A 13,677-nucleotide genomic window follows, 5' to 3' on the forward strand; every position below is an offset into this window, starting at 1 on the left:
TCACATTTCCAATCGGAATTTCAGGACCTTTGTCCACTTTTGAATTCATAGTTATGACAAATTGTTGTCAAGAATATATTTCTGTCCTGTCGGATGTTCCCTTTGCGCCGGAATTCATCCATTACGTTGCACGCACAATTTGGTTGTCAAGTAAATTTACGCAAAATTGTAAGCATTATAAGCGCCCACGTTTTAAGATTAGGTTTGTAAGCGTGTGTGGACAACACTGACGGTAGGAAAAACTAAATCAAATTCGCTTAAAAGTGGAGATATCGGTCATGTTTACCCAAAATGCATGAATTTTGGCAGTTGTAGATTAGTGTCACAATTGTCCGCAAATTACCGTTACATTTATGCACACATTAATTTATTTGAACGGAACCTACATCTGCGGGTATAATTTATTTATGTTAATTCGCTTTATTATTTGTTTTGAGTACTACAAATTACTGATGACCACTTAAGTGACAAATTGATATCACAATAATAAAAATAATCATAATTTTTCAGATGAAATTCCCTCAGTAACCGTTCGATAACTTTGCAACTCTTGCCCACAATTCACATTTTTTCGCAATTCACATATGTCCATGAAAGGCGAAAAGTTCTAAAAGTCTACGATTGGCGACGTAGTGTCCTCTGTACAGCCTAAAGTCGCTTCCATATTAACCAAATTTTTTAGTTTCTAAACATAGTTCTTGTCCACGTACAACCATTCTCTTTGGGACTGTTTTCCCCTATGTTTTTCGGGTTCTTAAAGGTCTTGTGTGATGTAACAATTCCAATCAACTTTTTCTCCGATCTTTCACCACCCAGAGTTATTGAAAATGTGGGCAAACTTAGGTACTCGATCATTAAAAATTTCTAACTTGCTATAGAGATCAAAATACATCTATGAGGAGAGTCCCACAATGTATTTCAGCTTTTCTTCATTAAACTTTTCTTTAGTTTTTGACCATCATTTTTTAATTCTTTCTTTTTCGTTCTTTTCATCTCATTTTGAAGGAGTCTCTTGACCAATAGCATGAAATATTCTTAAACTGTCTCAGCGATATGATTTATTGCAAAGCGCACTGTCTTTTTCCGAATGGTTTTCCTCAGTATCCCCCCTCTGCACAAGCTATGGTAAGATATTGGTTCACCGCGCCTGTTTTCTGATCTTTAATAAAGCATGTTTTTAATTTGCTTTTATCTAGAGCAAAGAACTGCCAGAACCATCTAAGTCCTCGAAAAAGAAAATTCGACCAAAATACTTTAAATTGATGACATGAAAGACTATTGCGATTGCTGCTGTGTGACGCTTGATGTGATTTTGGAGTGAATCTGTTGTTCTAGAGGAAAACCGCGAAACTTAAACCACTCGATGTTTTCCGGAGGAATTGTGGCCATTCTCAAAAAAATTTTCTATTGTGGTAGTGATTACAGTTTTTTTCTTTTTGTTATATAAACTGTGCAACAGAATTAAGGGCTTTTCATTTTTTCGTCAAAACAATTTGACTGTAAAACATTGCTTTTGCCTAAAATCACAAAATCACTGATGAAAATTTCATTCTTCCGTTGACTTTCGGACTTTCGGGTCTTTCCCGTTATAGCCCCCCCCCCCCAGCTTAGTGGTCAGATAACCTATAGCACCCCCCATCATTGTAAACATACCATCATGGGGGGCTATAATTTCACGGGGGGGGGGGGGGGCTATGTTAAGCTCAACGAACAATTCACGATTTTTTCATATTGCGCATTTGGGTTTACAAATTGTTAAGTTGTTATGTTGTGTTAATCAACTTCCAGAAAACCACAATAGTGAAATCTAATAGGTTCTACTGAACCTCAAATTGGCCTTCACTGTATTTCATAAAGAGAATTCAAACATTTAATTAACAGAGCACCCTTACACTTTCGAGTGTTAACTCTATAGTCTCAGAATGGTGAAGATCAGTTGAACATATATTTGGACGATTGCAACATCTTTCTATCATTAAGTGTCATATGATAAGTTTTTTTCATTGAAAGCTTATTTTGACAGTAAGAACCAGATTTTAAAACAAAGTGTTAGTAAAAGTAGCTCAACGTTGTGCGCGATCACCTCCAAGTGACTGCAAACAATTTTCAACATGATAACTCTTATCAGTTAAACATGTTATTGTTTGACAATGTGAAAGCTGGACCGTGGTGTCCTTTATTTTAAGAAGGGAATTGACGTGAGCTTACCTGAATACAGCTTGCAGTTGTTCAGCTGCGATGCTTTTCACTGATTGTTTGGGTAAGACATCTCTCAGACACTAAAATAACCTCTCTTAATAATCTAGCAATTAGTTCTTGTTTTTTTTGCTGGCCTGCTTTTCTACTCAACCTTACCCAGGTTGAGGTACCAGACCGAAATTCGACATGTCCAGACCGAAATAATCGCACAAGGGGTTGTCGTGCGTTCAAAATTACACGGTCTGGAAACACCAATGAACGCACGAATGTCTGGACTTAGGTATCTTTGAACGCGCGATAGTCTGGACATAGACAAATTTGAACGCACGATAGTCTGATCATAGACAATTTTGAACGCACGATAGTCTAGACATAGGCAACTTTGAACTCACGATAGTCTGATCCTAGACAACTTTGAACGCACGATAGTCTGATCATAGACAACATTGAACGCACGATAGTCTAGACATAGGCAACTTTGAACTCACGATAGTCTGGACATAGACAACATTGAACGCACGAAAGTCTGGACATGGGCAACTTTGAACGCACGATAGTCTGATCCTAGACAACTTTGAACGCACGATAGTCTGATCATAGACAACATTGAACGCACGATAGTCTAGACATAGGCAACTTTGAACTCACGATAGTCTGGACATAGACAACATTGAACGCACGAAAGTCTGGACATAGGCAACTTTGAACGCACGATAGTCTGGACATAGACAACATTGAACGCACGAAAGTCTGGACATAGGCAACTTTGAACTCACGATAGTCTGGACATAGACAACATTGAACGCACGAAAGTCTGGACATAGGCAACTTTGAACGCACGATAGTCTGCACATAGACAACATTGAACGCACGAAATTCTGGACATAGGCAACTTTGAACGCACGATAGTCTGATCAGAAGATGTTTCGAGAGCTAAAATAGTAATAAGTGACCCCAGAAAGGTCAGTGTAACTAACATTTAACTCGAAAAATCTTTTTGTTCCAATACTTTTTTTCAAAATGGGGGGAATACACATGCCAAGACGGCTTTTTCTTCATTCAAATTTTCACCTCAAAATTTTTTTCAATCAAAAATTCACTCTTTGAAATAAAAGGAGCTCTTTAAGAAAACAAGAAAGAGAAAAAAACTTTAGGGGGTGCGGGTTTTAGGGGGTGCGGGGTGCGGGTTTTAGGGGGTGCGGGTTATGGGGTGGTGTTGAGGATGATATTAAATTATATTAAAAAAAAATTCGATTATGCTAATCTATTTGGAAACAAAACAAAGGGAAAATTTGCCTAAAATAAAGTAGTCGAAATTCAAAAAGTGCAAAAACGTCAACAGGTTTTTTAAATTTTTTTAGCACTCTTTACCCTCTTGGTACTCATTTTAATATTTCACCTTTGAAATTTCAAAGCACTTATAATTGAACAAAAACCTGAAAAGCTTCTGAAAATGAGAATCGAAAAACTGTTAAAAGTGGAAAACCCAAGGGAAACATTTAATTTTCTTTTCTATGAAATTTTAAATTAGTTTCGCTAATGTTTTGCCTTTTGCTAAACTCTTCTGTTTTTATTTGCTAAAAGTTATCTCCAAATGAAGAACTGAGATACGCCTTAGGTACAGGAAAACTACAATTAACATTTTTTTCAAAAAAAAATAGAAATTAAAGTTGAGAATTTTTTTTATCACTTTGGTGGTTCATATTGCTTCTGAAAAGATTATCTTAATTTAAAAACTAGAAACTGCAAAGTTATTTGATTCGACGGCAAAGGTATGGAAACAATATTGTAAGTTTTTCGAGTTGAGGAATAAAATCCAAAGTTTTGATATTCAACTTAATAACTTAATTTATGAAGCATGCCCCAAACCTACCTCCTATATTTGATTTACAAGTTGATATAGTTTACGTTTCACAGAAATGACAAAATATGCTTTATTGGAAACGAGAAAAACAGAAGACATATTTTTGTGACTCTTTTTCAAAATATAAATTTTTTTGACTGTTCCTGCTTCAGTTGACATTAGAATTTAATTTCTGCGACGGCCCCTGGTTGACCACCCTTTTCATTAAACTGAAAATGTGTAAAAATCTGACGAGACAACCAGTATAGTTCCGCTTAAAAAACAAAATACGAAAATCAATTGATGAAATTTAGGATATCAAAATTTTCGCTGTAGTTGTTTTGCAAAAATTGATGCTATAAATTGTATCTCTTTCTCATTTTAATCTTTTTTGAAAATAAGTGTTGGTATATTTTCATAAACAATAACATTTGTTTTCCAGAGAACTTTTAATGATATAACAACCGGATAGGCAGCCATTTTATCAATCCAATTAAATTGAAAATCTGTAGGAGTCAATAAATTTTTTTCTCACTTCACATAATAATTACAGGTATCTTTTCTTTTTGAGGTAGAAAATTTTTAGTTTTTGAAAACAGCAGTCAAGAGCGCTTCGACCAGATTCTGAGTGGTTCTCTTGGTTACTGACTAGTCAAATTGATTACATTTGCGGAAAGTGTGAAATGAATAAAAAAGCGAAGAAAAAAATTATCTTGTAAACACTGCTGATGGATCTTCTCAACTCATGCCTGCTTGAAAAAAGTGACATTTTTTCTGCTTGAGGAAATTTAGAAATTTAAAAAAATAATTCCAGTATTTGAATTTAAGAAATTTAACAAAACTGCAGTTTTTTAGATTGTCTTCGGATTATCACTCCAATTTCAGAAGAATTTTCATTTTTTGATAAGTTTAGATTGAAAAGAACTTTAATTAGAGTACAAACTAAAACATAAATTTTGACAGTTAACAAATCAAACTTTTGAGCACATATTCATCTTTGGTAACAAAGTGTTGAGAAAATTTTTGAACAGGATCTTGGGACTAAGTGACTGATGACCATCACATCGTTGGGCGTATTTCGAAAAAGACAAACTAAAGAAATCGTTATTTTTCGTGCTTTCGGCACGTAAACTCATCGATTCTTTTTTTGCAATCTACTGAACTTGTTTGTTTGAGAAAACTGTTACTTGAGACTGATTGATCTTCGACTTTTCGAGGAGCTGACTAATGTTGCTGAATACTTGACAACACCTTTTGCTCAGTATTTCTAGGTTTTGTTTTTTAGTTTTCCTTGTCTTTAGGTTTTTGTTTTCAGTTCTCAGATAAAAGAAAGTTTCGAAAGGGAAATTGAGATCTACGTTGGGACATTGTGGGCTACACAGAATCTCACATGAGCCATCCTGTTTAAGCATATAACAAAAGTTGTTGAATATAAAACCATATAACTGGGTCCTTGAGACATTTTGAATACTTCTAATAGTTGTTCTATTTGAGCACTTCCTGAGCCATGAGGACCTTGGGTTTTATGATGATTCTTTTTTCCTTAGCTTTTTATGTTTTGTTGAGTGTAATAAGTTCATACTACATCCTCGTAGCCATTTCAGATGTTATTTTCATGTGTAGCAGAAAACTGAACTTGTATTTTAGTTCAAAAACTGTACCAGATGCTCCGCTATCAAAGAAAAGGAAAACTTTAAACCACCCAGCTTGTTCCATCGGTTTCAATAGTGGTCGGATTGTACGTTTCTGGCAGTTAACTTTTGTCAACTGAATAACCTGCTGTATATACAAATTTGCAACCACTGAAATAAACTGGTCGGCGTAAAGTTTTCCTTGTCTTTGAAAGGAAAGCAGCCTTTGCATTTGTCCACCGAACCGGACAGTGGAGAGCAAACTCCTTTCCGATCAGATGAAAGATTGCCAAGGTCAGCAACTAACAAAATTCGGACGAATCGATAACGAAACACCAGCGAGGCGAATCGGAAAGTGCAAATCAATACATAAGTTGAAGTGCAAACCCTGTTCAAAAGAAAATTTAGAATCGATAAGGAAACACCAGCGAGGCGAATCGGAAAGTGCAAATCAATACATAAGTTGAAGTGCAAACCCTGTTCAAAAGAAAATTTAGAATCAGTCAGTACAACAACACGAAATCTGTACAGTATCAGCCACCACAAATCGATTACGATAAAAAACTTCAGGGTTTAGTGTAAGAAGTTAACAGTAGACGGAAGCTTGGCTACAAAATAAATGACAATTCAGATCAATTCGAAAACATAAAGATTAACTACCAACAGACTGTTCACCTTCTTAAGGAAGAATTCGAAAAGCATCTGTAGCGTCACAGCAAGAATGTACTCTACATATGAGATTTTGTTGAAGAATATCTAATACAACGAAGGGAGTGCAAAGCCAAATTGAACACTTGTTGGCTTGTGTGTATAAGCTCAGGCGTAAAACAGGAAATGAATGCCGAGCCAAGCAACGCGATTCAAGCAGTGACAGAAAACGAGAATAGCAACAACTACCCAGGTGACAACTCAGTCGGTTGCGCAAACGATACAAAACGAGCAACAGCAAGCGGTTAGAATACGGAAAATGTTTTGGAAACAATTTTACCGAATCAAATAAGTGAAGAACGGATGGGAAAATTTGATATCTGGTTTGGAAAAAAGTTTCAACTAGAACAAAAAGGTTTCCTCGAAGGAAACTAGAGCTCGAAATGCCAATTAAGAAACTTGATACAAAGCAACAACTAGTCGAAGAGGAGCCTGAGCTAGACAAGTGATAAGATCAGCATTAGAAATTGATGATAATTAATCTCAATCGACTAGCGCTCGGAAAAAATCACCTTTCAACTGGACTCAGAACAAGGGAGATGCCTAGGAGTGGGCCAGCAGGATTGACAATCCCCTAACTCGAGATTAATCAACTGATCGCTTCAAAGCATTCTCTTGCCGGAGTAGAGTTAGTCTCTTCTTACAATATTGAAATCTTCCCGATCTTTTATCGAGCGTTGAAGAAAGGCACGCTTCACTCTGCTCTGAACTGCAGAGTGTACGCAAGAAAATTAAGTCAAACCTGAAGACTCATCAGGCCCGATTAATTTTACGGTTAAAGTTTCTAATTTTGTAGGGATGCTCAAAGTGTAGTTACAGGATTCCAATCTGCAATCAAGATCGACTCCATATATGGCTGTAGACAAACTGCATGATATTTTCGAACAGAAGATCTGATTATGTTGGAAAAGTTACTATCTAGAGTGACGTTCATGCATGAAGCTTTTTCGGCCTTTAAGAGAAGCAAAAATACGAAGACCAAAGGAGCCCGAATAGAAGTAGATTGTTCTGCAAGACATCAAATTTCATCGCAAGTTCGACTGCAAAAGAAACGACGCTGCATTCAACCAGTTTTTCGAAGATATGCGCTTTCTTCAGATAGTTCTTTTCTCAATACAGAGTTGCGGCTACAAGCTTACCACATTTGCTTTCCTCGATAGTGGATCAACGTGTTTATTCATCCAACAAACTTTGCAATCAAAATTTCAAGCCTAAGGTACCGACGTTATGTCTAAAATAGCTGGCACACCCCGAACGAAAGAGCTGAAGACAGAAAGGTTCCTTTCAAAATGAAGTTACTACATGGAGATGTGCGTTCTATGGAGGCGATTGCACATCCAACAATCTCACTGTGAAAAGCAAATTACGACTATATTAAGCAGAAGCAAAACTTCAACCACTTGAGCTTTATAAGCAAGGAAAGCTTGATTTTGATGAATTAGCATTATCCTTAGTCAAGAGATTCATGAGCTGCCACGATTATTGGACTACCAGATAGGAACACAATGTGAACCTTCCGCCGTTCCATAAGAGCCAGGACATGTAGTCACTGGACCCATGACGGGAAAAAAAAGAAGATAAAAATTTTGACCTTCACGGAAGATTTGAAATTTGCTGGAAAAATGCCAACGGAGAGGTAGATAGAAACTGATGCTTCCAAAATTGACGCCGTTAAAAAGTCGAAGAAGGAACGTCAGGCACACAAGATGATAGAGAGATCGATGAAATTTATAGGCGAAGAGTACCAGGGGCAAGGTTGTGGAGTGCACCAAAGCGAAACCAACTGAACAGATAACGCTCATCCTTGGTCCAGTTTCAACTCTGGAGTGAAGATTCCAAAGGGACATAAACCTGAAGGAATCAGCAATCAATAGATACAGATGTGGAAAAGGGAAACGTGAAAACACTGGACGAATCTGAGGTAAAAATCATCTTCGAAAAAAATGGTAATTGCCACACCACACAGTACTAAGCCGGAACAGACCTGGCAAAAGAGATCTGTTTGCAATTCTGCATCGAAGTAATATAACTAAACGACAGGATTAAAACAGGACCTCGTCTAAAGCATTGGCTGATTGGAGCATCAGTAAGGTTTCTTGAAGATCCCATTGCCCTGACAGCCATCATCAAACACATATTTCGAACGTGCAGGATAGAAGTTTCATGAAGGCTTTATGGCGTTCAAGAACTAACGAATCTGTTCACATATACGAATAACAGGTTCGCTTATTTGTTGCTACGAGATCCTGAATTGGTGCAAATTAGGCTCTCAAGTAAACAGGAATCGATAGTTAAAAATTAATTTCAATCTCAGCGAAAGGGATACAAAACAATTTCTACGTAGACGGCTCCATAATTTCGGTAGAAACACTCGAATTGGCAATTGAAGTCTTCATTAAAGGCAATTTTTTTCCTTAACAACATGGGGTTGAACCGAAGAAGTGCACAAGCAACAACGATGCAATTACCAATGCAACCCCCAAACAAAATAAATCAATCAAAAAAGCTGAGATATTGGATACAATGTTTTTTTCAGACTATCACCCACCCAGAGACATTACGCTACAGAAATCGATCAGGCTTTGAGGAGCTCAAGAAAATTGATTGTCTCAGTGGGCCGGCCTGGTTCAAATAACTAGACAGTGAATGGTCCGAGCAAGTGAACCTAGTGAGCGCCTCAGAGGAAGAAGTTTTATCTGCATCAGTTTTCGTGAGGCAGGCCGAATAGAAAAATGTTAATCAGTGGGAACGATTCACCAATTTTAATAGGATAGTGAATACGTGTCAATTATAAAACAAGCATTAAATAAACAGAAACTGGTATTACTTGTAGTCAGCGTTGAAGAAAAAGAAAAATCAGAGGCAATCAACATTATGGTACTACAGCGATAACAGTTTGATGAAGAAGTGAAGTGTCTGAAAGGTGATCATTAGCAAGACCTTCGACTACAATAATTCAGATGTGAATGTGATAGAGTCGTTGACACCCAATTTCTTTCTGCTTGACGACAAGAAGGTTGGCTTGCCTTATTTACCATGCGCAGAAATTTTTTTTGCCACCAAAACGTTCCTTCGATATAATGAAAACTGCGCAAATTTTAAATGGGACAATTTTTTTGCAATTGATGAAAATGGTGATCTACGGCAAACAAAAACTTTTAAGCAGGCATTCTTGTCTGGCTAATCGAGGACAGCAGTAAGCGAGGATGTTATAATCTTGGTTACGTTACCAGATCACACCACCAGATCGATGGGTCTGGTGGTGTGACTTGATCAGCGATACTTCAAGCAAATGGTGGAGTCTATAAAATACCACTACTAGAGGTTGCTCCTGTGCTACTGAAGCGAAATAGTGTTTTCGCGATGAAAAAGAGCGCCAATGATGTGATAGCTGAGCCACACAAACAAGAAGAATATCTCAAGCAAACTAAACTTTGCAGTTAGAATTGCATGACCAGAAATATTTAAAGCTACATTCTATCGAAGCCAAATTTCTTTGTTCATTTTTGTCAACATTTATATTTATCAATTGTTATGATTTGTTACAATTGTTGACATTATAATACATGAAGTGAAATTGAAACTCAAACTCAAATTATCTCAGTATCATCAAATAAGTGTAACGACCTGTCCAGAACGGATTGCATCAGTTTCTCTACAATTGGTTTGCGAATCAGACTGTTGTTGGCACAGTTTTTTGTAGAACAAACTTTTATATGTGTAACAAATTTCCTATGACATCAAACTTATACTAAAAAAATGACGTTATGGATCAAATTTTAACTTTTTGTCAATATCCTTATCTACAACCAATCAGAGATGCAGTTTTAAAACCTCGCGACTAGCAGCATAAAAGTGGTTTAATAATTAGCAGAAATCAATTGAAGTTTGCAATTTTTGACTGATTAAACTGACATACAGTGCCTATTGAAGCAAGGCTCCTTGAGCAGCAAAATATTTGTTACTGTGTCTTATTTTTTTAAATCATTCTAGTGTTTGTCCAGTTTAATTTAATTTTGACTCTTTGGAAAGAGAACCAACTCTGATTCTCTCAATCTTTCTTTCTGAGCAACAAGGTTCTTAAGTAAAAAAAATTTTTTTGCAGAGCACAAAGTCAGTGTCTTTTACTCGCTTCAGCCTAGCATAGTTTTGATATTGGTGGTTATTAAAACCAACGGAGAAATATTAATTAAATTAAATCACATTTGAAATGCTTTGAAGGCGTCCCTTAAAGAAGAACGCCTCTAGAAACATGAAATTTTGATTGACATTTACCTCAAGTCATCCCCTACATTTTCTAAATTTGGTTTAAAAGCTGAGTTATTAACCAGAACTCAAGCAATATTTGGTTGTTGCAGTTCGTTTATTTTTGCATTTAGAGTGGAACAATTTTGTTGAACAACAACGCTGAAGAATTATTTAGCGAGAATAAAGGAGCATCAATTAGTGCAACGGTAATCTGCAGTGCAACGGTAATACAGTTCACAAAATTTTAACTGCCAAAACAAAATAAGGGGGCAGATTTGAAACCACTGAAACGAAATGGGCGTTGTTAAGTTTTCCTTGTCTTTGATAGAAGAGCAACCATTACCAATATTGTACCAGAAGTAGAATCCATACATAATATCTGATTATAAAATTTAGCGACTGGTTATGGAAGTGATTTAATTGTCAATTCGAAAGTATCATATATTATTGATAATTGGTCTGATTTTTTTGGTCCTCAAATAAGAGCAGCAGTTGGTCAGTTGCCTGGGCGTATAGTTTTTAGAGGTTTTGAGAGGTTTCACTCAAAGGGCATAATTAAGTGGCTAAAAATGTACATAATGATCAGCAAGTTTTGTTTTTGTAGTTGAGGAGAGTTGACATGGGATTCAGTATCGCTCAAAACAATGTTCACATTTTTCCTATCTTTGTAACTGCACTACTATTTGTTGAAGAAGAGCATGTTCATTTGCAGGCTGTGAACTAAAATGCAATTTGAAAAATCAACAGATTCTGGTTTCACTCAATACTGTGTAAAGGTAATAATTTAGCTTTTTGATCTCTAACTAAAAAGCCCGGGTCGAAGGGTGAGCAGCTGTAAGCGGATATTTTTTAAAGAAATTTTCTGAATGTGCTAAAATTATGTAAGGTTTGTGCTGATTGCGCTGGAAATCGAGAAAAAGGTGATGAATCCGCTGATATAAAAATTTTAAGCACATTTCAGCGCATCTCTTGCATAAAATCAGCATTTGATTCAGCACCTTTCTTACATAATTTCAGCACTTGTGATAATCTTGAATTCAGCGGATTCAGCGCTTTTCTTACATAATTTCGGCACCTGTGAAAATTTTAAATTCAGCGGATGGGGTGCCTTTCTTACATAATTTTACGTGCAATTTTTTTAGCTCACTATTGCTTATAACATAGTCAGCATGTAGGCTCCTCCAACTTTTGCAATTATGAAGAGCCACTAATCAATCAAAACTCTGCGTGCTTTTTTAAATGAAAATTCAAAACAGACCGAGTGAAAAGCGTCACACTTTCATCATATATAACGGAAGGAAGATAATTATATTTAAGCTACCTAGTTTCATTCAATCAAGTAATTTGGTTTTATACCTCAGCTGCAATAACTGCTTTATCTTAAGGTTTGACAAATTTCTTAAGTCTTTTGGCAGATTGCCAACTGTTTTTAAGTTGAACTGCCCTAGTGTAATGTTTTTTAGTCTTGCACGGTTGCATCTTCTGAATGTACAGCAGGAAAGACTTGTGCGAGTAAACCGTTGAAAATGCATAAGATAAGTGCTGATAATGTGTAACGTAAGTCCTGAAAGTGCTGTAAGAAATGCGCTGACAGCCGCTGAAAAATTATATTTTCAGCAGTTAGATCGTACATAAATATCCGCTTAATGTGCTGAAATTATGTAAGAAAGTGCTGAAAAATCAGCAGATTAAGCGGATTAATGTGTAAGATTTACTCGCTGAAAAACATTTATCATTGCCTTTATCATCCATCATTATCATCTATCAAGTTTTAAAGATCAAAAACTTGCGGTCAAAATCTACTTCATAAAACTTTTGACAAGGAGATTAGAATTCTGACCCAGAAGCTGCTAAATTTTTGCTCAAAACAAACTGTGAACCTCTTTTTCCAAGGATTCACAAACATACAGCAAGTCAAACCAATGGTCGCAACCTCTTTCAGTTTAATAATGTCTTCTGGGAGAACATTTGGGGCTTTCGTGATTGGTGGATACATTAATGACGTCATCGGATTCAACTACATGTGTCTATGTTACGCAATTATGCTTAGCGTGTCTGGTTTATGGAACGTTGTATACTTAGTACGATGTGGATATGCACGTCGACTGTACTATGAAACAAATTGAAAAGCTTACGGCAACATTTGCAAATATTCCCTTATTGACCACCCCCATTTACTAAGCGCCCAAATAAAAAAATACGTCACTTAGCAGATCATCTGGTTACATAGATTGTAAGGTTCGGGGCTGCAAACAGTAAGTTGGAGGAGGAGGAGTCAAAAACGGAAAAATGCAAAATAAGAGCGATTAATAGTAACCAAATATGATGCAGAAATAATTATTGTACTGAAGAAATATTTTTGTTTTCTTGTTTTTTTTCAAGTCCTCATTTCGAACTAATTGAGTCAGTACACACTAAAAAAAGTTCAGGTAAATTTACCTGAACCAAGTTCAGGTAACTAGAAGTTCAGGTGAAGTTCAGGTGTAAAAGCACCTGAAATACACTTGAACTGAATTTCAGGTAAATGTTCACCTGAACAAGTTCAGGCGTGGTTACCTGAAAATAACTTTCATTGCATTCAGCAGTGAAACAACAAAAATTTAGCAGAAACTAAAACACAATACAAATACAAACTTTAGGAGAAACATCAACACATTTATTAGGCAGTGTCCAGCATTTTTTCAAAGTGTTTCAATTTTAAATTTTGCAAAGCTACGGTAAAGTTTAGCATCAAATTTTCCCGCTCTTCAGCTCTACTGATGTTTCTAGATCGATCAAGTAATTTGGGAACCATAAGGGTTTCTGAAGTGTATATCAAAACAGAAGTTTCAAAAAAACGGTTTAAAAAGATTTTAATTTCTTTAAATCATAACAACAGGAAACGCGGTGGTTTTAAAGTGGATCAACTTGAATCCAATCACTCTTCCTTATATATTAAATCAATTTCGAAAAATTCAGTAATTTGGGAGCCATTTGGGTTGTCTGAATTTTATATCAATCCTGAAGTTTCAGAAAAACGGTTTTAAGAGACTTTAATTTCTTTAAATC

The 13,677-nt window shown here is 36.2% G+C and overlaps 1 protein-coding gene across 1 annotated transcript in view; it reads left to right on the forward strand.

The window, feature by feature from the left end:
* LOC142345054 (MFS-type transporter SLC18B1-like) overlaps positions 1-12,786 on the forward strand; it is a 38,496-nt gene extending 25,710 nt beyond the window's left edge. The window contains exon 3 of the mRNA XM_075397137.1: positions 12,523-12,786. Within this exon, the coding sequence (XP_075253252.1) occupies positions 12,523-12,755 (233 nt within the window). The 3' untranslated portion in view covers positions 12,756-12,786. The remainder of the gene's footprint in view (positions 1-12,522) is intronic.
* Positions 12,787-13,677: the final 891 nt, after the last annotated feature.

This window comes from Convolutriloba macropyga, chromosome 8 (assembly GCF_964194025.1).
Source record: "Convolutriloba macropyga chromosome 8, txConMacr16.3, whole genome shotgun sequence".
Lineage (NCBI taxonomy): Eukaryota > Metazoa > Xenacoelomorpha > Acoela > Convolutidae > Convolutriloba > Convolutriloba macropyga.